Source organism: Bos mutus, chromosome 29 (assembly GCF_027580195.1).
Source record: "Bos mutus isolate GX-2022 chromosome 29, NWIPB_WYAK_1.1, whole genome shotgun sequence".
In the NCBI taxonomy this organism is placed as follows: Eukaryota; Metazoa; Chordata; class Mammalia; order Artiodactyla; family Bovidae; genus Bos; species Bos mutus.
In genome coordinates, this window is record NC_091645.1 from 10,978,881 (window position 1) to 11,003,136 (window position 24,256).

Here is a 24,256-nt window from a genome sequence, read left to right on the forward strand (position 1 = left end):
TGCATGGTCTGTGTATATATAAAATGAGGTGAAACACATGTGGATATACAGAGAGTCATTATCACAGAGTTTAAACCACATACACTTGGAAACAAAAATAACTTTAGCTGGAATTCTGGTTCCATATCTGAAAGCTGTTGTTTTCTGACATGGTATTTAGGTTCTATATGTTCTGTTATATATAAAATGGGGATACTCATAACTACCTTATAGGACAGCTCTGAGAATTAAGTTAGGTGATTCTGTAAAGTCTGAGACCAGACAGTGGAATTAAATGTGAATTTATCTTTGTTTGAGTTTTTAAAATTGTGTATGCATTTTGCTTTCCACTGGATCTTCACTGCTGCATGCAAGCTTTCTCTAGTTGCAGGGAATGGGGCTTCTCTTTGTTGTGGTGCATGAGCTTATTGTGGTGGCTTCCAGGTGGAGAACAGCTTCCCTGATAGCTCAGTTAGTAAAGAATCCACCTGCAACGCAGGAGACCCTGGTTCAATTCCTGGGTTGGGAAGATCTGCTGGAGAAGGGATAGGCTGCCCACTCCAGTGTTCTTGGCTGCCCTCATGGCTCAGCTGGTAAAGAATCCACCTGAAATGCAGGAGACCTGGGTCTGACCCCCAGGTTGGGAAGATCCCCTGGAGAACAGAAAGGCTACCCACTCCAGTATTCTGGCCTGAAGAATTCAATGGACTGTACAGTCCATGGGGTCACAAAGAGTCGGACACGACTGAGCAACCTTCACTTCACTGCATTTCCGGGTTGAGAAGCACAGGCTTTAGGCACATGAGCTTCAGCAGTGTGGCATGTGGGCTCAGTAGTTCAGCTTCTTTAGCATTAGCGGTTGGGGCACAGACTTGTCTTACTGTGATATTGAATGGTTTGCCTTGGAAACGAACTGAGAGCATTCTGTCACTTTTGAAATTGCAACCAAGTAGTATACTTTGGATCCTTTTGTTGACTCTGAGGCTATTCCATTTCTTCTAAGAGATTCTTGCCCACAGCAGTAGATACAATAGTTATCTGAGTTAAATTCACCCATACAAAAAATATTGATGTTTACTCTGCCATCTCCTGTTTGACCACTTCCAATTTACCTTGATTCATGGACCTAACATTCCAGGTTCCTATGCAGTATTGCTCTTTACAGCATCGGACTTTACTTCCATCACCAGTCACATCCACAACTGGATGTTGTTTTTGCTTTGGCTCCATCCCTTCATTCTTTCTGGAGTTATTTCTCTACTCGTCTCCAGTAGCATATGGGGCACCTACTGACCTGGGGAGTTCATCTTTCAGTGTCCTATCTTTTTGCCTTTTCATACTGTTCACGGGGTTTTCAAGGCAAGAATACTGAAGTGGTTTGCCATTCCCTTCTCAGTGGACCACATTTTGTCAGAACTCTCCACCATGACCTGTCCATCCTGGGTGGCCCTACATGGCATGGCTCATCGTTTCATTGAGTTAGCAAGACTGTGATCCATGTGTTCAGTTTCATTAGTTTTCTGTAGTTGTGGTTTTTATTCTGTCTGCCCTCTGATGGATGAGGATAAGAGTCTTGTGGAAGCCTCTTGATGAGAGGGACTGGCTGTGAGGAAACTGAGTCTTACTTTAGTGGGTATGGCCATGCTCAGTAAATCCTTATTCCAGTTTTCTGCTGATGGGTGGGGCTGTGTTCCTTCCCTGTAGTTTGACCTGAGGCCAAACTCTGATGGGGTAACAGGGACCTCCTCCAAAAGGACTTAGGCCAGCATGTTGCACCTCCCAGGACTGCTGCAGTCAGCATCCCTGACCCCGCGGCAGACCACTGTGGACCCAAGCCTGCACTGGAGACTCCCAAATTTTCAGGCAAGTCCGGCTCAGTCTCTTGTGGGGTTACTGCTCCTTTCTCCCGGGTCCTGGTGTGCACACGGTTCTCTTTGTGCCTTCCAAGAGTCTCTCTTTCCCCAGTCCTGTGGAAGTTCTAGAATCAAAACCCACTGGCCTTCAAAGTCAAATTTCCTGTGGGTTCTCAGTCCCTTTGCCAGATCCCCAGGTTGGGAAATCTGTTGTGGGCCCTAGAACTTTGGCAACAGTGTGAAAACGTCTTTGGTATAATTGTTCTCCAGTTTGTGGGTCATCTGGTCGGTGGCTCTGTAGTGGGGCTGATGGCCACCTCCACCAAGAGGACTTGTGCCACATGCCACGACTTCCAGGACTGCTGGAGCCAGAGCCCCTGTCCCGCGGCTGACCCGTGCCTCTGCAGGAGACACTCAGACACTCACAGGCAGGTCTGGCTCAGTCTCTTATTGGATCCCTCTTCCTTTCCCTCGGTCCTGTTGCGCATAAGGCTTTGTTTGCTCCCTCTGAGCATCTCTGAGGTTTGATTTTAAACACAATTGAGCCTCTCCTACATTCCTGTTGGGGCTTCTCCTTTGCCCTTGGACATGGGGTTATCTTTTTTTGGTGGGATCCAACATTCTCCTGTCAACGGCTGTTCAGCAGCTAGTTGCAATTTTGGAGTTCTCGCAGAAGATGAGCACACATCCTTCTACTCCACCATTTTGCAAGTTCACACAAAATAGTATCATCTGAATATCTGAGGTTGTTGATATTTCTCCCAGCAATCTTAATTCCAGCTTGTGATTCATCCAGCCTGGCATATCATATGATGCAGTCTGAGTAGAAGGTAAGTAAACAGGGTGACAATATACAGCCTTGACAAACTCCTTTTCCAATTTTGAACCAGTCTGTGGTTCCATGTCCAGTTCTAACTGTTGCTCCTTGACCTGCATACAGGTTTCTCAGGAGGCAGGTCAGGTGGTCTGGTATGCCCATCTCTTGAAGACATTTCTACAGTTTGTTGTGATCCACATAATCTAAGGCTTTAGCATAAGCAATGAAGCAGTAGATGTTTTTCTGGAATTCCCTTGTTTTTTCTGTGATCCAACAAATGTTGGCAATTTGTTCTCTAGTTCCTCTGCCTTTTCTAAATCCAGCTTGTACATCTGGAAGTTCTCAGGTCACATACTGCTGAAGTATATCTTGGAGGATTTTGAGCATGACCTTGTTAGCATGTGAAATGAGTACAACTGTGCAGAAGTTTGAACATTCTTTGGCGTTGCTTTTCTTTGGGACTGAATGTGTAATATAGTAGGACCTTATTATTTATCTATTTTAGGTATAGTCGTTTATATCTGCTAATCCCAAAGTCCTAGTTTATGCCTTCTGCCTCTTTTTCCCTTTGGTAACTGTAAGTGTGTTTTTAATTTCTGTGAATCTGTTTCTGTTTTGGAAATAAGTTCATCCATATCATTTCTTAGGTTCCACAGGTAAATGATATCATATTTATTTTCCCTGACTAACTTCAATTAGTATGATAACCTCTAGGTCCTCCCATGTTGCTGTGAATAGCATTATTTCATCCTTTTTTATGGATAAGTAATACTATCATGTATACATACCACATCTTCTTTATCCTTTCATCTGCGGATGGACATTTAGGTTGCTTCCATGTCTTGGCTACTATAGTGCTGCTATGAACATTGGGGTGCATGTACCTTTTTAAACTAGAGTTTTCTCTGAATGTATGCCCAGAAGTGGGATTGCTAGATCTTATTGTAACATTTTTTTTTTTAGTTTTTTTGTTTGTTTTTAGTTTTAAAAGAACCTCCATATTGCTCTCCATAGTGACTGTTCAGTTCAGTTCAGTTCAGTCGCTCAGTCATGTCCGACTCGGAGACCCCATGAACCACAGCACTCCAGGCCTCCCTGTCCATCACCAACTCCTGGAGTTTACCCAAACCCATGTCCATCGAGTCGGTGATGCCATCCAACCATCTCATCCTCTGTCGACCCCTTCTCCTCCTGCCCTCAATCTTTCCCAGCATCAGGGTCTTTTCCAGTGAGTCAGCTCTTCCAGTTTACATTTTCACCAACAGTGTAACAGGGTTTCCTTTTCTCAACATCTTCACCAGCATTTATTATTTGTAGACTTTTTGATGATGGCCAATCTGATTGGTGTGAGGTGATACCTCTTTGTAGTTTTGATTCGCATTTCTCTAATAATTGATGATGTTGAGCATCTTTTCCTGTGCCTGTTGTCCATTTACATGTGCTCTTTGGAGACATGTCTATTTAGGTAATTTGCTCCCTTTTTTTTACTTTTTATATTGGAGGATAGTTGATTAGCAATGTTGTCATAGTTTCAGGTGTACAACAAAGTAATTCAGTTATACATATACATGTACCTATTCTTTTTCAATTTTCCCCCTTTGTTACATAATATTGAACAGAATTCCCTCTGCTATAAAGTCCTTGTTGGTTATTCATTTTAAATGTAGCAGTGTATACATGTCAGTCCCAAATGCCATAACTATCCCTTCTTCCCCCCACCCTTCCCCCATGGTAACAATTTCTCTTAAGTCTGTGAGACTATTTCTGTTTTGTAAATAGTTAATTTGTATCCTTTCTTTTTAGAATCTGCATGTAAGTGATATCATATGATATTTGTCTTTGACATATTTCATGCACTATGACAATCTCTAGATCTATATTGCTGGAAATGACATTATTTCCTTCTTGTTAATGACTAATATTACATTGCATAAATGTGCCATATCATCTTCATTCATTTCTCTGTCAATGGATATTTAGGTTGCTTCCACGTCTTAGCATTTGTAATTGTGGTCATTTTTTGATTGTCTTCCCCATCTATTTGCCATGAAGAGATGGGGCTAGATGCCATGATCTTAAGTTTTTGAAGGTTGTTTTAAACCAGCCTTTTCACTCTCCTCTTTCACCTTCATCAAGAGGCTCTTTAGTTCCTTTCTGCTTTCTGCCATTAAAGTGGTATCATCTGCATGGCTAAGGTTGTTGATATTTCTCGCAGCAATCTTGAGGCCAGCGTGTGCTTCATCCACCCCAGTATTTCCCATGATGTACTTTGCATAGATAGCAGGGTGACAATATACAGCCTTGACATACTCCTTTCCCAATTTGGAACCAGTACATTGTTCCATGTCCAGTTCTAACTGTTGCTTCCTGACCTACGTACTCATTTCTCAGCAGGCAGGTCAGGTGGTCTGGTATTCCCATCTCTTGAAGAATTTTCCACGGTTTGTGGTGATCCACACAGTCAAAGGCTTTAGTGTAGTCAATAAAACAAAAGTAGATATTATTCTGGAACTCTCGCTTTTTTGATGATCCAATGGATGTTGGCAATTTGATTTCTGGTTCCTCTGCCTTTTCTAAATCCAGCTTGAATATCTGGAAGTTCACGGTTCACATACTGTTGAATCCTGGCTTGGAGAATTTTGAGCATTGTTTGTTAGCGTGTGAGATGAGTACAATTGTGCAGTAGTTTGAGCATTCTTTGGCATTGCCTTTCTTTGGGAATGGAATGAAAACTGACCTTTTCCAGTCCCATGGCCACTGCTGAGTTTTCTAGATTTGCTGGCATATTAAGTGCAGCAATTTCACAGCATCATTTTTCAGGATTTGAAATAGCTCAACTGGAATTCCATCACCTCCACTAGCTTTGTTTGTAGTGATACTTACTAAGGCCCACTTGACTTCACAGTCCAAGATGTCTGACTCTAGGTGAATGATCACATCATCATGGTTATGTGAGTCATGAAGATCTTTTTGTATAGTTCTTATGTGTATGCTTTCCACCTCTTCTGAATACCTTCTGCATCTGTAATTTCCATACCATTTCTGTCCTTTATTGTACCCATCTCCGCATGAAATGTTCCCTTGGTATCTAATTTTCTTAAAGAGATCTCTAGTCTTTCCCATTCTATTGTTTTCCTCTATTTCGTTGCATTGATCACTTAAGAAGGCTTTCTTATCTGTCTTTGCTATTCTTTGGAACCCTGCATTCACATATGTGTATCTTTCCTTTTCTCCTTTATCTTTCACTTCTGTTTTCTCAGCTATTTGTACGGCCTCCTCCTTGCCAATATAAAAAGGCAAAAGGCCTCCATTTTGCCTTTTTGCATTTCTTTTTCTTGGAGATGATTTTGATCACTGCCTCCTGTAAAATGTTACGAACCTCCGCTGATAGTTCTTCAAGCACTCTGTCATTCAGATCTAATCCCTTGAATCTACATGTCACTTTCACTGTAAGGGATTTGACTTAGTAAGGCATTTTGATTTGAACTAAGTTCTAAATAAGCAGTAGCTGTTGTCACTGTATAATTGTAAGGGATTTCTTTTAGGTCATATGTGAATGGTCTAGTGGTTTTCCCTACTTTCCTCAATTTAAGTCTGAATTTGACAATAAGGAATTCATGATCTGAGCCATAGTCAGCCCCCAGTCTGGTTTTTGCTGACTGTATAGAGCTTCTCCATCCTCAGCTGCAAAAAATATAATCAGTCTGATTTCAGTATTGACCATCTGGTGATGTCCATGCGTAGAGTTGTCTCTTGTTTTGTTGGAAGAGGGTGTTTGCTATGACTAGTGTGTTCTCTTGGAAAAACTCTGTTAGCCTTTGGCATGCTTCATTCTGTACTCCAAGGCCAAATTTGCCTGTTACTCCAGGTAGCTCTTGACTTCCTACTTTTGCATTCCCGTTCCGTATGATGGAAAAGACATCTTTTTTTTGGTGGTAGTTCTAGAAGGTCTTGTAGGTAATCCTAGAAATGTTCAACTTCAGCTTCTTTAGCATTAGTTTTTGGGGCATAGACTTGGAAAACTGTGATACTGAATGGTTTGCCTTGTAAATGAACTGAGATCATTGTTTTGTTTTTCAGATTGCATCCAAGTACTGCATTTCAGACTCTTTGTTGACTATGAGGGGTACTCCATTTCTTCTAAGAGATTCTTGTCCACAGTAGTGGATGTAATGGTCATCTGCATTAAATTCACCCACTCTGGTCCATCTTAGTTTGCTGATTCCTAAAATGTCAATGTTCACTCTTGCCATCTCCTATTTGACCACTTCCAATTTACCTTGGTTCAGTTCAGTCGCTCAGTCGTGTCCGACTCTTTGCGACCCCATGAATTGCAGCAGGCCAGGCCTCCCTGTCCATCACCAACTCCCGGAGTTCACTCAGACTCACATCCATCGAGTCAGTGATGCCATCCAGCCATCTCATCCTCTGTCGTCCCCTTCTCCTCCTGCCCCCAATCCCTCCCAGCATCAGAGTCTTTTCCAATGAGTCAACTCTTCACATGAGGTGGCCAAAGTACTGGAGTTTCAGCTTTAGCATCATTCCTTCCAAAGAAATCCCAGGGCTGATCTCCTTCAGAATGCACTGGTTGGATCTCCTTGCAGTCCAAGGGACTCTCAAGAGTCTTCTCCAACACCACGGTTCAAAAGCATCAATTCTTTGGCACTCAGCCTTCTTCACAGTCCAACTCTCACATCCATACATGACCACAGGAAAAACCATAGCCTTGACTAGACAGACCTTTGTTGGCAAAGTAATGTCTCTGCTTTTCAATATGCTATCTAGGTTGGTACCTAATATTCCAGGTTCCTATACAGTATTGTTCTTTACAGCATCAGACTTTCCTTTCACCACCAGACACATCCACAACTGGGCAATGTTTCTGCTTTAGCCCAGCCTCTTAATTCTTTACGGAGCTGTTTCTCCATTCTTCCCTAGTAGCATATTGGACACCTATCAACCTGGGGGGTCTCATTTCCAGTGTCATATCTTTTTGTCATTATTTTTATGGGGTCCTCAATGCAAGAATACTGAAGTGGTTTGCCACTCCTTTCTCCAGGGGACCACACTTTGGCCCTGCCCTTCAGCCACAGTATAAGTTCAACTTACTTAGGTTCATTTCTGCTTGTATTTCTATTGCCTCAGGAGACTGGCCTTAGGAAACATTGCTACAATTTATGTCAGAATGTTTTGTCTGATTTCTAAGAGTTTTATAGATCCAGTCTTATTTTAGGTCTTTAATCTGTTTGGGGTTTATTTTTACATATGATATTAGAGGATGCTCTGAATTTTCTTTACATGAAACTGTCCAGTTTACCCAGAACCACTTATTGAAGAGACTCTTTTCTATGTTTGTGTTCTTCCCTTCTTTGTTGTAGATTAATTTTGACCATAAGTGCATGGGTTTATTTGTGGGCTTTCTATTTTGTTCCATGTCTGTTTTTTTTCAATATTGTACTGTTTTTCCTACTGTAGCTTTGTAGTATTGTCTGCAGTCTAGGAAAGTTAGGCATCCAGCTTTTTTCTTTTTCCTCAGGATTACTTTGGCAATTCTAGGTCTTTTGTGATTCCATATACATTTTAGGGTATTTTGATAAGGATCACATTAAATCTATAGTTTGCTATGGGTAGTTTGGCCATTTTAACAATGTGAATTTGAATTTCTTTGAATAATCCTTAGTTTAAAGTCTCATCTCCTTGGTCAGGTTCATTCCTTTTTTTTTTTTTGGTGCAATTTTAAAAGGGATTTTTTTTAACACTTTACCTTTCTGGTATTTATTATTAGTAGAAAGAAATGCAACTGATTTCTGTATATTAACTGTATATCCTGTGACTTCACTGAATTCATTGATGAGCTCTATTAGTTTTTGGTAACACCTTATTTTCTCTATATAGTATCATTATCTGCATATAATGACATTATATTTATGGGGTCTGCATATTCTTCCCTTCCAATTTGGATAACTTTTCTTTCTTTTTCTTCATCTGATTGTTGTGGCTGATTTCTATTAATTTTATAATGTTATTTTTACATTTTAATTTTATCAACGTTAGGGTATACTCACAAATCTATATCTTGTGGCATTGACTTTATGGCTAACTGAAATGATCTAAAAATAGTTATGCTTATTTAGTATGAAACATCTCAAAGTGGACATTCTGCTAAATCATATTGGTTTATTTAATAAATACTTTTATGTAGCTTTTACCATATAACATGCACTGTTCTAAAAACTGTTTATTGAATCCTTATAACTACCCTATGAGGAATATACTATTACAGAGAACTTTAAGAAGCTCAGTCAAGGTCACAGTAGTCTATATGAAAGAGCTGGGATTTGAACTCAGCAATCTGGCTATGCAGAGAAGGCAGTGGCACCCCACTCCAGTGTTCTTGCCTGGAAAATCCCATGGACGGAGGAGCCTGGTGGGCTGCCATCTATGGGGTCGCACAGAGTCGGACAGGACTGAAGCGACTTAGCAGCAGCAGTCTGGCTACATGGTCCGGCTCTTGAATGCTGTGCTTCCTTTCAGTTAGTCAGTCAAATGCGTGTAGTGCCGTGAGTATTGCTCAGCACTATGAGGGAGTCGGGAAACAAAGGATACAAGCCTTGACTTGAAGAAAACCACTCTCTAGATTTTAGCTGTTGTCACATTCTGCTCACTCAACCTCAGATAACTATTACCCAGGTCACAGTTAAATACTCATCAGAGAGAGCTACCTCTTCTCACCCATGAGGATGAAAGTTTTGAATAAAAATCTGCAACCTGTATAGCTTGGTTCTCTGTGACAGGGGCAGTGTATTCAGGGTATGTGCTGAGAAGTCTTAGAATAGTATGAAGATGCCTCATGTTCTACAAATATTTAACTCAAGTTTCACTCTCTATATATATATTTACATGAAAGTATATACACCTTCATACACTATATGTATACTGTATACATAACTGTTACAAATAATTTTTAAATACTACTAAAATTACAGCCTGAAATACATTTTATCATATACTTTAACACAAAGGAAACTCACAATGCATTCCTTTTTGCTCTTAGATTGTAAACTGTGCATCTCTATATCCAAATGAAGAGTATTCTGATAGTAAGGCAAAAATCTTTAAAACCAAAAAGTTGTTACCATTTGGAAAGTGATATGAAGAAAGGCACTAGTATCAGTCTAGTTGCCATTCCAAGCACAGGTATTTACCACGTGACTTTGGGCAAGTTTCTAAGCTGCCCTGTACTTTAACTTCCTCATCTGTCAAATGGGACAGTACATGCCTCAGAGTTGTAAGAAATAAAGGGTGTAAAAAATATATTTAGAAAAGTAACTCAGGCAATAGGTGCTCAATAAATGTTAGATACTACAATATCTACTGCAACTACTTATCCATAAAATCAGTCTTACCTTATTATCATGCAACCAAAAAATAAATTCAAAATTACATTAAATTCTAACATCAATATGCAACTGAAAATCCCATTTTTCAAGCTTTTATGTTCACTCAGTAGCTGAATTATTTTTATTATTGCAAATTTAAACTAATAAATTTGTACTAACTACTACTCCAATTTTCAAATTTGCTGTTTAAAGTTTTGTTAGAAAAAAATGTGCATTTTTTAGAAATATATTGCATCATATAAAGTAGCCTCTAATTAAATAAATTTAAATTAAAAAAAAATACATTGCATCATAAGGAAATGTATTTTTATGTTCTACATTGTCTTATTCCAAGGGGAAAATAATGACCTCTTCCAAATATGTTTCTTTTCACAGTTACCCTTCATTTAAAGCTTGCTTTTTGAACAAAATATGCTGACATCAAATGATAAAGAAAAATTAACCCCTTACCTGGTAGAGTGTTTTAGTTTGGTGGATGATTCTATTTATCAGCGAAGAACAGTTGTTTAATCACTCCTGTGTTTCTTCTAAGATTTATTGGTTTTTTGATCATAGGCCTGATTAGAATGTGCAAAGATATTTTAAATGAATGACCTGTGTTTGTTTTGTCTTTCTTTTCTTGCAGTCATTCCCAACACAGCACTGCAACCCGCCAGCCTTCAGTGACTCTCCAACGGGCCATCTCCCTGGAAGGGTAAGATAATAATATAGAGTCTTCTTTTAAACCAAACTATGCACCCTCATCACTTTGAGCATAAATTCCTCTTTCTTTCCTTCCCCCACCCTCCTTCACCACTTTGCTCCCATTTTTTCCTTTCTGTTAGCAAATATCTCTAATGCTTTTGTTATATGCCAACCACTGAGCAAAGTACTGCAATAGCAATAAGTCAAGTGAGAACTCTTGTTTTCCTTCAGAGGGATCATTACATATTAAGAGTGACAGAAATATAGATAGCTACCTGTATATGGTATAAGCATCACACGGGGCATACATATGAGGGATTAAGGAAGGATCCGGAAGGGATATTTGAGAATGGGTAACAAAAGAGGGAAGGGCAAACAGGTCTTCTCTGAAACCATCCTGACTTAACTCTCAAGCTAAGAACTGAAGCATCTGTGGATATTTGCCTAACAGACATTTAAAGGAAGGGTACTCGCTGCAGGAGAAAAAGCACATGAAAAACCATGAACACCAGTGAGGTGAGGTGGCCAAAGGCCACTGACGTGATTGAGTTCTGTGGCACTGGGTGTGCGAGGCAGAAGATGGGAGTGGCGATGTTGGCTGGCCAGGCTTACATATAGAGGACCGAGTGTTTTGCATTTCTAAATAATTCCCACATCGGGCAGAAGCTGAAGGGGCTAAGAAAAAGGGGCTAATATTTCCCTCCACTTGCTTTATACTCATGACTGGTTTAATTGAGAACCTTTAACTAGTTACTGTATAAAAATGAAATCATTTTATTTTTCCAATATCTGTTACCATCTATGCTTTGTTCAATCCTATTTCCCAGTGACAAGTAGGCTTCCTTAATGGCATTTTATTCAAACCTCTGTCTCTCTTTCCAACATAATTAAGACTTGGGGCCCACCAAACTGCTCTGGAGTTGATAGAGGAGCCATCTGCTCTCTTTCATACCACCCTCTAGACCTTCCTTTCTCTTAGATTACTTCTCTGGTAGTTACAAGGTTCAAAAAATAGAAAAATGGTATTTCTTATAAGTATAGCTCATTCACTTTGCTGTACAGTAGAAACTAACAACATTGTAAAACAACTATACTGCAATAAAAAAAATTTTTTTAATAACATGTCATTTAATGTACAGACCTCTGTCTCAAAAAAAAAATTATATAACTGTGTCTTGACTGCTAATGGGTACTTCAGCTCTCAGAGCTTTCTGAGATGCTACCCTCATTTGGCTCAAATAAAATGTTCCAAGTCTTTTTTAAAATATGAGAAATAGCTTTCTTACTGTTCTCCTGTGGCTATCTCCTTTCTGTTAGTGATCACTGGTGATGTAGCCTGGATGGGTGGAGAACCAAACATGCACCAATGCAAAGAAAACTGAGCAACCCCGCCTCCCCCCCACCAAGACATGCTCCCCTAGGACCTCAGTTACCTTCAGACTCCCTGGAAGCAGCGCACTGCAGTCTTCTGGCACATTCACCACTTTCCCCAAGCAGCATCAGTCCCTCCTCAAAGCACCTGATCACTCTTTCCCATCTGTCCTCAGCAGCTGCAAATGCGAGGCTTGCAGACATGAGCAGCACGCATCTTTTCTACCCTTCAGGTGGAACTTACCTTGGGTTAGTCCTTGCCGCCTTTCTCCTTGCCCAACTTTCTCCTCCTCCACGTCAGCAAAGTCCATAAGTGGACACAGACTTGGGAGGAAGATGTTGACCTTCCTTCCTGGAAAAACATAAATTTTAGAAACACTTTTTTATGGGGTGTCCTTTCTTGCCTCTAACAACAACTCCACTGAATCGCCCCAAACCCATAGGAACATGAGTGAAAGGAATGTGACTTCTATAAGACCAACTGCCCTCCCATCGAAAAGATAGATACCTCCTCCTCCTCTGTTTTTGATGGTAAAGAACATCAGACTATTCTACCTCCTCTATTAAGAAGAAAAAAACTTAGATAGGAGGGGTGAGGAGTCACAATAGCGCAACAGGAGCATGTGGAGTTCACCTCTCTGCACAAGTACATCGGGAATGGGACAGTTCTCACAACAGAGCGTGTGCTAAACACTAGCAGAGGACCACAGACACTAAAAAGATAAAATCCCCACGCAACCAGGAAGGACAAAAGAAAGCAAAGAGGAAAGGGGAAGGGACCCGCACCCTTGTGGGGGAGCTGAAGGAGAGGTTCCTGAGTCTGGGGAACCACCCCCCTTCCTGGTGGGAAGATCAGCTGGGACAGAGGGGAGCTTCAGGGGCTCAGAGGAGAGCGCAGCAACCAGGCAGGACAGAGTAAGACCTGCATGGACGGTCTGTGTCAGCCCTGCGCCTCCCAGCCTGAGTCTGAGTCGTGTGTGCTGGTGTGGATGGAGGCTGGGTGCTGGAACCCGGGGTCAGGGAGGGGACTGTGATCAGCTGCAAAGAGACAGCCTGAAGGGACGGGTAAGGGGCTCCACAACCGCGCATGTTTGTGAAAGAAGTCCCGGCCGCCGTTTCCTATTTCCCCACGTGCCCGCCCCAACCTCCTTGGGTGTTCGGAGGGGCTCTGGCCTGAGCAGGCTGGCGTGCCCGCCTGTGGTCCCAGCCCCACCCCGATGTGTGCTCCAGCACAACCTCAAGAGCAGACCCTGGCGGAAGGCCCACATGCAGGGTGGAGCTGAAACCACAGCTGAGCCCCAGAGCCTGTGCAACTAAGGAGGGAGGGCAGAACTCTCTCCTCACGGCTGTGGGCTGTGGGGACCTGGGGTCTATACCCATCCACCTCCCCACCACCCCGGCCGGCTTTGTAAACTCAGCCCCTGCCGAACACCTGAATGAGCAAGAGCTCCCACCACTGAGAGGAGTCTAGTTTTAGCAACTGTGGGCTTTGTGGGCACACACGTGTAGAGATTGGGCCAGGTCACAGTCTGAGCTGCCTCCATAGCTCCCAGGGCAGTCCTGCACAGTCACGGCAGTCCTGGAACCTGACTTCAGTGCGTGTAAGCTGGTAGCCTAGTGAATACAATGCCTGAGAGAAGCTGGTTGCCGCCATTCCTACGGTTAAGGCGCCGCTGAGAGCAGGCCCAGTAGCAGATTAGTGTATGAGCCCGCAGAGCAGGTGAAAAGTGACACAGCAGAGCACACGCACGGGTGAACCACTCTTGAGGAGGAAAGCTCAGCGACTTCTCTCCCAGTGGTTGTGCTCCAATCCCACCTGCCTCACACCGCAAATCAGAAACAGATCTCGGGTCCCTGCTCCAACCACTAGGGAGCAGACCCTGTTCTGACAAGGCAGAGACAACCTCAGAGCAAGGGAAGGCCCCGCTCAGTATCCAATGCAGGCCCAGGTCACCTCACCATCAGCCATACCTTCTATCAGGGTAATAACACCCAGCATACACGGAGGAAAGAGGTGGCAGACATCCATATTAAAACAGCCCTACCAGCAAAAATGGCTCAGATAGTAAAGAATCTGCCTGCAATGCAGGAGACCCAGGTTTGAGCCCTGAGTCGGGAAGATCCCCTGGAGAAGGCAATGGCAACCCATTTCATTACTCTTGCCTGGAGAATCCCATGGACAGAGGAGCCGGGCAGGCTATGTAGTCCATGGGATCACAAGAGTCAGACACGACTGAGTGACTTAACACTTTGACTTCACCAGCAAAAAATATTAAGCCCATAGAAGTTACACAGGGGCATTCCCACATAAAAATAGCACTCCAAGACAGCCTGAGAGTCAGGCATTGGGAGGAAGAACCCCGGAGCATTTGGCTTTGACGGCAGGCGGGTCCTGAGTGTAGGCGCACCACAGGGCTGAGAGAAGCAGAGACTCTCGGAGGGCACACACCAGGTTTCAAATGCACCGGGACCCAGCACAAAGCAATACCTCCATAGGAATACAAATAAACTCAAAGTGGTTTAAAGACCTAAATGTAAGACTGGATACTGTACAACTCCTAGAGGACGACATAGGCAGAACACTGACACAAATTGCAGCAATATCTTTTTTGATTCATCCCCTAGAATAATGAAAACAAAAATGAGTTAAAAGCTTTTGCACATCAAAGGGAAACCATCAACAAGACAAAAAGACAACCCACAGAATGGGAGAAAAGATTTGCAAATGATGTGACCAATAAGAGATTAATCTCCAAAATACATAAACAGCTCATGCACCTCAATATCAACAAACAACCCCATTAAAAAGTGGAGAGAAAATCTATTAATCAATAGCCATTTCTTCAAATGTACAGAGAGCCAAAAAGCCCATGAAAAAATGCTCAACATCACTAATTATTAGAGAAGTGCACATCAGCGCTACAATGAGGTATCACCTCACACTGGTCAGAATGGCCGTCGTCACAAAATCCACAAACAATGAATGCTGGAAGGAGTATGGAGAAAAGGGAACTCTCCTACACTTTTTGTGGGAAGGTAAATTGATACAACCATTACGGAGAACAGTATGGAGGGTCCTTAAAAAATTAACTATAGGACTACCATATGATCCAGCAATCCCACTGCTGGGCATACATCCAGAGAAAACCATAATTTGAAAAGACACACGCACCTCAGTATACACTGCAGCACTATTTACAATAGCCAAGACAGATGAATGGATAAAGAAGATGTGGTCGCATATAACACACACACACACACACAAACATATAATGGAATATAACTCAGCCATAAAAAAGAATGAAATAATGCCATTTGCAGCAAAATGGGTAGACCTAGAGATTATCATAATAAGTCAGAGGAATACAAATATCATATAATATCACTTATATATGGAATCTAGTAAAAAATTATACAAATGAACTTATTTACAAAGCAGAAACTGACTCACAGATCTAGAAATCAAACTTAGGTTTACCACAAGGGAAACATGGGAGGAAGTAATAAATTAGCAGATTGGGATTAACATGTACATACTGCTATGTATAAAATAGATAACTAATAAGGACCTACTGTATAGCACAGGGAAGTCCACCCAATATTCTGTAATAACCTATATGGGAAGAGAATCTGAAAAAGAATATATACATAACTGTTTCACTTTACACCTAAAACCAGCACAACATTGTAAATTAACTATACTCCAATAATTAAAAAAAAAAAAAAAACAGAGATAGTAGTGGTTCACTAAATAGAAACTTAGCTCTGAAAGAACCAGGTAACTTTTCTCAATAATAAACTACTATATTCATTGTGACATTTGTTCTATTTCTTAAAAAAAAAAAAAAAGTTTTCAATAAATACTTCATAGCATTTGGTTCTATAATAATATACAAGACGGTCTAGATCATGAATCCTCACCATTCTCTCAGTGTTTAAATCCAGGCTAAGGAATTCACAAGCTATGTGACAGCAAGTTACTTGGTTTCTTTGTGCTTCAGTTTCCTAATATGTAAAATAGAAATACCGATGATATTTCCTTATCGAGTTCTTTTAAGAATTAAAATTACATATATGTTTAATTTTTATATTAGTACTAGCATTGTATGTGTGTTTGCTATAGTAGTTGTTGCTGTTATTGTTATACATAAGGTAAATCAATAAGCCATGAGAGTTTCTCATCTATATCAAATAGTGGAGTGGGTTACCATTTCCTTCTCCATGTATCAAATAAGGCTTTATTAAAAGTCAGTCACTGGTATCTTTGCTATATTCTGGGGAGGCATATTTCTATATACATAATAATCATTTGTGGAAGCAATTCAAACCACTCTTTGAGCTTGCCTCGTTGCTGAGTTAATATATATTAAAAGTACCTTGATTACCAAGATTGTATTTATATGCTTATTAAACAAGGAAAGAACAACCTAAGCTTTTTCTACTTATCAGCTTCTTCTCAGCTCCAAGGGAATAATTTAGGACCAGAATAAGAAATGCTGTTACATTACTGGGATATACATATCTCTTAAAAAGTTAAAGCAAAGGGACTATGTAAACACACAAGAGGAACTAGCCTTTGCAGTCTGTGAGTATTCTCCAGTTGGACGTGAGAACATCCATCAGTCAGAACCTGCAGTGCAAGTTGATGCAGGCTTATGATTGTATCCTCCATACTTCTCTCCTTCTAGAAAGTACCATACTTTAGAAAAACACTCCCACAAAACTCAGTTGGTTGTTGCATCCTCCAGAGAACTATGATTGGTTTTGAATTCTACAGGTTAAATTGGATATGTGGAAAGGACCAAGGAAAGACATCCAGAGTTAACAAAGGGATGGGACAGCATTTTATCAAGCAAACACTGATGGGATTAGGATTCTTTGGTTTGAAGAAGAAAGCTTCATCATGTGCTTAATGAGATCATATTCAAAATGTGTAATTTATTGGGAGTAAAAACAGTATAAATCCATTGTATTTCTTCAAGGGAAAAGAAACTAACATTCACTGAGTGCTTATTAGGTACCAGGCTATCTATCCATCCATCCTTCCAGCCATCTACCTATCTTATCTGATTTTATTTCCATAATAATCTTATGAAACAGGCATCTTTTTTCCTAAAAAAATGATCCTCAGAGACATTAAGTAATTTTCCCAAAGACCCTTACATAGAATATAGCAAGCCTAGATTTGAAATCTAATTGGCTTCACTGTACAACTCCATTTCCTATAATGTGGCATGAAAAAGGCTTTATTGAGTTGGAAATCAGTGGTCACGCCATTTATAAGCTACATTCAGACTAAGCTGGACATAGTGAAGAATTTCCTAGGATAAAAAATGATAAAGAAGTAGAACTGACTCTAAGCCTAAGAGTCTAAGTAGAATGAATAGCCCATCACCTGGCATGGCACTGGAGGCCACGTGCAGGCTGAAGTGTTAATTGTGGTAGAGGCGAGGGTGTTGGGGCTGAGCTTACCACTGGCCTCCACCTCCCCCTCCTAGTTCCTTAAACAGACCTCCTTCAGCAGCACGCAGGGTGGCTGTCGTTCCAGGGATTAGTCCTTACACAGAGAAGCCTTCCCTCAAGCTATGCTGAACAATGGCATTTCCTGCTAGAGCTGTTTCCAAACCTTTTCCTTCTTTCTTCTTGTTCACAAAAGCTTATTAGCAGCTGCCAATCAGCATTCTTTAGCATTTGGCACTGTTTTCCACTTGAGTGAAATGACCTCTGTGATAAATGCAATCGCTAACACTAATCCTCCGTCAAGATGAAGCCAAAAAGTGTGCAGGCCTTACCCTGACGTCGGAACAGAGTGACCCCATTTCTCAAAAACAGGAAATGGTATCCTCGACTAGGTCCCATTGTTTTAACTGGTATAGAGTAGTTTGTTTTACCTAGTTAATAATCCACCATGAAGAATATTCTGTTCTCTGCAATCATGGAAAAAAACTGACTCTGTAATCAAAGAAGTAGTTTTTGAATCCTGACCTTTCTGCCATCTACTGTTAATCTTAAACAGAACACATCCCATCTATAAGCATGAACTTCCTATTCAGCCAAAGGGAAACAAGCATAGGACTCACCACCTTTCTGTAATAAGTACTAGCTGGGGCTTCCCAGGTGGCTCAATGGTTAAGAACCCACCTGCAATGCAGAAGACTTAAGTTCTTCCCCTGAGTCAAGAAGATCCCCTGGAGAAGCAAATGGCAACCCACTCCGGTATTCTTGCTGGAGAATTCCATGTAAAGAGGAACCTGGCAGGCTACAGTCCATGGGGTCACAAAGAGTCAGGCACAACTGAACAGCTAAACAACAGCCAAGTACTAGTTGAATATACACTTCGTCCAAGTGTTCTGAGAAAACAAAACTCATTTTTAAAGCCTGGGTTAGTTTGAAGACCTATATTGAACGCTTATTATTAAATACATATATATATATATGTCCCTATGTATGTAAAACATTTCTTGATACAAAATATTTGAGACAGAATTAACCTTGCATTGCTGGAATATTTAGAAGGCAACACCTTAGTAATTCTCTCCAAAGCCCAGAACGCTACAGTTTATGCTATATGTGCCCTGCTGACCATCAAATACATAGATAATGTGGCATAAAGTCATTGTCACTGTACACCCAGTAGGAGAGGTATTTTACATTTTGTGTAGGTCATTGGGCCTTTAGCAGTTTTCCCATTAAGGTGTAATACTGCTGAAAGTAGGTAATCAGCTGAAATCGGAAATTTCATTATTTGAAAACTCTCCTTCCTGATGCCTTCATGAAAAAAGCAACTACATAGGATATTTATAAAAATGAATGTACTTTAAAAGGCCATATGTTTATGTATTTTTCACCTAAGTGGCTACTACTTGACATAAGTGGAAATATTTCAGATTCCCAGTTAATTTGATCCATAGAGACAACAGAACTATCTCATTGAGCCTCTTCATAGAGTTACTGCGGTTTCTTAAACTGATATCTGAATCATCTATAGCTATGCCAGACATAACGAGGCAGAATAACCTCCCCATTAACAGTATGAGTGCCTTGCTTCGGGTTCAAGTTGACAGACGCAGCCCACATCTTAATCTCCTCTTCCTCCTGAGACCCCATTAAAAAGAAGCTAATGGAATAACAAAACAGGGCGAGAGGACAGTCCCATAACTATAAAGGAAATGAGAGGGGGCATCAAAGGCCAGAAGATTTCAGCACACTTCTGCATGACAGAAAGCAGATGGAAGGGGAGAGATGGAAGAGGCAGAGAGAGGCAGCCCTGCCTTAGATCAGCTCCAGAAGAAGGGCACGTGCTGTGGCTCCAGGGCACCTCGCCCGTGGCAGTCTATGTGACTGCCGTCTCCTGGCGATGTGTTTCCAGGGCTGCCTCCCACAGCACAGCCCTCCACGGTGAAGCTGCCTTGTAGAGAGGAGCCCAGAGTGCAGAGAGGAGCGGATCTGCCTAACAGAGCCCAGGAAACCCGGAGCCTGCAGAATAGTGACAGCAGATGGCACTGAGAGCAGAGCCTGAGAATAGGATGATGTGACAAGATGTCCCCACGCAGCGGGCACAGCCCTGCATGCAGAGCAGCTGCCAGGCAAGTCCACACCACCAGTCGGGAAATGAACTCTCTGCTCTAAAGAAACAGGAGGACTCTCCTGAGGAACCGCCCCCACACCAAAGCCCTGCTCTATGTGCTAGTTGGGGCTTCCCAGGGGGCTCGGTGGTAAAGAATCCTTCAGCCAATGCAGGAGCCTCGGGTTCCATCCCTGGGGCAGGAAGATCCTCTGGGGAAGGAATCGTCAGCCTACTCCAGTATTCTTGCCTGGAAAATCCCATGCAGAGAGGAGACTGGCGGGCTATAATCCCTGGGTTTGCAAAGAGTTGGACACAACTGAGTGACTGATGGTGTGTGTGTGCACTCACACACACGTGCTAATTAGGGAGCAAGTTTCAGGTTTGCCCCTCTAACCTGAAGTTTTTCAGTAAAAAAGCTTTGCCCTTATGTGCAACACTCTCTGAAGCCTTTCTACCACTTTGTTCTTAAATGTGGACAGACAGCCACGGGTTACCAAATATTTTAACAAACCTACCAAGGGACAGAAACAGGATTAAAACACACATAACAAAGACCATCCCAGAGATAACTCTGGAACAAAACAGAAGTTAGTGAAATGAAGTTGACCCTTGAACAATGTGAATTCAAACTGTGCAGGTCCACTTATATGTGGATATTTTTCAATAATAAATGCTCTAGTACTGTACTACCTACAGGTGGTTGGATTCAAAGATGTGGGGTAAATTCAGATATGGAGGGCTAACCATAAATTACACTCAGATTCACTCCCACCCTTTGCTCAAGGGTCAGCTGCTCCAATATAAGCATATGTTTAGCAATAGGGAGATAGCCACTAGAGTTAAAACTGAAATGGTAAAAAGCTATTGCCTCTGGGAAGCCAGGTAGGTTTCTCAGGAGAGGTAACACAAATTGCGTTTTGAAGAATGTGTTTGGAACTAGACAGGGGTTAAAAAGAAAAGAACTGCTGAGTCACTTCAGTCGTGTCCGACCCTCAGCGACCCCATGGACGGCAGCCCACCAGGCTCGTCCGTCCATGGGATTTTTCAGGCAAGAGTACTGGAGTGGGGTGCCATTGCCTTCTCTGCAAAATCATGTGCAAAAAATCCTGGAAGTATTTTCCTAATACTGCAAAGATTTCCTGCTGCTGCTGCTGCTTAGTCACTTCAGTCGTATCCAACTCTGTGTGACCCCATAGACGTCAGCCCACAAGGCTCTCCTGCCCCTGGGATTCTCCAGGCAAGAACACTGGAGTGGGTTGCCAGTTCCTTCTCCAATGCATGACAGTGAAAAAGTGAAAGTGAAGTCTCTCAGTCGTGTCCAACTCTTAGCAACCCCATGGACTACAGCCTACCAGGCTCCTTCATCCATGGGATTTTCCAGGCAAGAGTACTGGAGTGGGGTGCCATTGCCTCCTCCTAATCTTCAACTATTCAAATACTTCCTTTTGTCCAGTAGAGGGAATACACTATTTTATCTTACCTTAAAAAATCATTTTAGCAACAATACAGAGGCAGAATTTTCTAGAAACTAGCATTTTCACATCAATAAAATAGCTGCCCTGAAAAGTGTTGACCACCCTCTATGAATCGAAGGAATCCATATGGAGTGGATGGTCTAACTGACCCCAACCAAAAAATTTCTCCCAAATCCATCAGTAAGCCCAAGGAGAACCAGCAAGTGGTCTTGCCTGTAAACAAATGCATCTAGGGGAACCCATCATCTCGGGTTAGCTGGTCTGTGGAGCTATCGCTGTCGTTCTTGCTCAGTGGAACAGGCCTGTCTATGTAGGGATAACCATGCACCTCTATTTGGCACAAGAGTGTCCCTCTCCACACTCTTAAGACCACGACAGGCTCTTGAGACCATGCGTTGGTGGGGCCAGGGAGCCTCTGTTGTTCCCACATTAGGCCTGAACAGTTGGCCTTTCCAGGGAACACTCTGTGAACAGGACCTCGACTGGAATCATTTGCCCTTTTGTTCTCTAGCCAGCTTCTTTTGCCTTAATGGGAGATGCTCTTTTACAACTAGCATACTTCAATTTCCCAAAATAGTGCTGATTTAAAGTAGTCAGTCTTCTTAGTCTAAGTGCCTAGATATTTACTTACAAAATATACAGTCACTGTGAATCAGGAGACCTGGGTTCTAGGTTCAACTCTGCCACCTCCATGTGATTTACAAAGTGATGAGGTTGAGTTGAAGAAACAAAGTCCTAGATTCTTTTGCACTCTATCAGTTCAGTTGCTCAGTCATCTCCGACTCTGTGACCCCATGAATTGCAGCACGCCAGGCCTCCCTGTCCATCACCAGCTCCCGGAGTTCACTCAAACTCACGTCCATCAAGTCAGTGATGCCATCCAGCCATCTCATCCTCTGTCGTCCCCTTCTCCTCCTGCCCCCAATCCCTCCTAGCATCAGAGTCTTTTCCAATGAGTCAACTCTTCGCATGAGGTGGCCAAAGTACTGGAGTTTCAGCTTTAGCATCATTCCTTCCAAAGAAATCCCAGGGCTGATCTCCTTCAGAATGGACTGATTGGATCTCCTTGCAGTCCAAGGGGCTCTCGAGTATTCTCCAACACCACAGTTCAAAAGCATCGATTCTTCGGCACTTAGCCTTCTTCACAGTCCAACTCTCACATCCATACATGACCACTGGAAAAACCATAGCCTTGACTAGACAGACCTTTGTTGGCAAAGTAATGTCTCTGTTTTTCAATATGCTATCTAGGTTGGTCATAACTTGCCTTCCAAGGAGTAAGTGTCTTTTAATTTCATGGCTGCAGTCACCATCTGCAGTGATTTTGGAGCCCCCAAAAATAAAGTCTGATACTGTTTCCACTGTTTCCCCATCTATTTCCCATGAAGTGATGGGACCGGATGCCATGATCTTCGTTTTCTGAATGTTGAGTTTTAAGCCAACTTTTTCACTCTCCTCTTTCACCTTCACCAAGAGGCTTTTTAGTTCCTCTTCACTTTCTGCCATAAGGGTGGTGTCATCTGCATATCTGAAGTTATTGATATTTCTCCCGGAAATCTTGATTCCAGCTTGTGCTTCTTCCAGCCCAGCGTTTCTCATGATGTACTCTGCATAGAAGTTAAATAAGCAGGGTGACAATATACAGCCTTGACGTACTCCTTTTCCTATTTGGAACCAGTCTGTTGTTCCATGCCCAGTTCTAACTGTTGCTTCTTGACCTGCATATAAATTTCTCAAGAGGCAGGTCAGGTGGTCTGGTATTCCCATCTCTTTCAGAATTTTCCACAGTTTATTGTGATCCACACAGTCAATGGCTTTGAGATAATCAATAAAGCAGAAATAGATGTTTTTCTGGAACTCTCTTGCTTTTTCCATGATCCAGTGGATATTGGCAATTTGATCTCTGGTTCCTCTGCCTTTTCTAAAACTAGCTTGAACATCTGGAAGTTCATGGTTCACGTATTGCTGAAGCCTGGCTTGGAGAATTTTGAGCATTACTTTACTAGCGTGTGAGATGAGTGCAATTGTGCGGTAGTTTGAGCATTCTTTGGCATTGCCTTTCTTTGGGATTGGAATGAAAACTGACCTTTTCCAGTCCTGTGGCCACTGCTGAGTTTTCCAAATTTGCTGGCATATTGAGCGCAGCACTTTAACAGCATCATCTTTCAGGATTTGAAATAGCTCAACTGAAATTCCATCACCTCCACTAGCTTTGTTCGTAGTGATGCTTTCTAAGGCCCACTTGACTTCACATTCCAGGATGTCTAGCTCTAGGTGAGTGATCACACCATCGTGATAACATTGTATAATTTCATAAATTTTAAAGGATATAAAATTTTGGTTTCTGGTATTACTCTGTCAGTCCAGTGATTAAGACTCCACACTCCCAAATGCAAGGAGCACAGGTTTGATCCCCGTCAGGGAACTAAGATCCCCGTCAGGGAACTAAGATCCCACATGTAACACAGTATAGCCAAGAAAGTTAATAAATGAAAGTGTGGCTTCTGGACTTGTAGAACTGTTTCCAGATGTGGAATCTTAGGGGCCAATGGGCTGTAAACAACTGGCCCTCAGGAGAAGCTGGCTTGAGTTATCCCTACTCACTCGCTCACAGAGCAGCCATCTTTGATGATTCTCACCAGCGTGGATGGTCAGCTTCTGCCAGCACATCTCTGCACCTTGTCCCTCAACAGCAGTGCTACATGGTGCTTCCCAGAGTAACTAAGGGGGCCCGATGTGCTGAGAAATATACTGAATATATTGCAAATCTGAAAGAGCAACTTTATTCAGGTTGTATAGTTTTGGGGCTCTGTGGGTAAAAATCTTCCTTTACCACAGAAATGTAAATGACCTCGCCAAAACAGAGGGCAGGTTGGGTTACTGAAGAGGATTTCTGTATATTTTTAAAATGTATTAAAACAATGTATTTATATATGGTTGTTACCCTCTTTATTTTGCCTTCTGCCGACTGAAGAATTTATTTAGGGAGAATACAGGAAAATTAAGGAGACAAAGAGCTAGTTGATGTTTACAAATGCTTGAAAGAAATCAAATCCTACCCCTCCCACCAAAAGAAAACTAAACTTCTGATTTACAGTCCAATAAAGACA

At 42.0% G+C, this 24,256-nt stretch overlaps 1 protein-coding gene across 8 annotated transcripts in view; it reads left to right on the plus strand.

Annotated features, from left to right (window-relative positions):
* Window positions 1-24,256, plus strand: part of DLG2 (discs large MAGUK scaffold protein 2) — a 1,083,296-nt gene that overhangs the window by 603,592 nt on the left and 455,448 nt on the right. For all 8 annotated transcript variants that reach the window (XM_070365266.1, XM_070365267.1, XM_070365264.1 and 5 more), the window contains one exon: window positions 10,675-10,743. In XM_070365266.1, coding sequence (XP_070221367.1) covers window positions 10,675-10,743 — 69 coding nt within the window. The remainder of the gene's footprint in view (window positions 1-10,674; window positions 10,744-24,256) is intronic.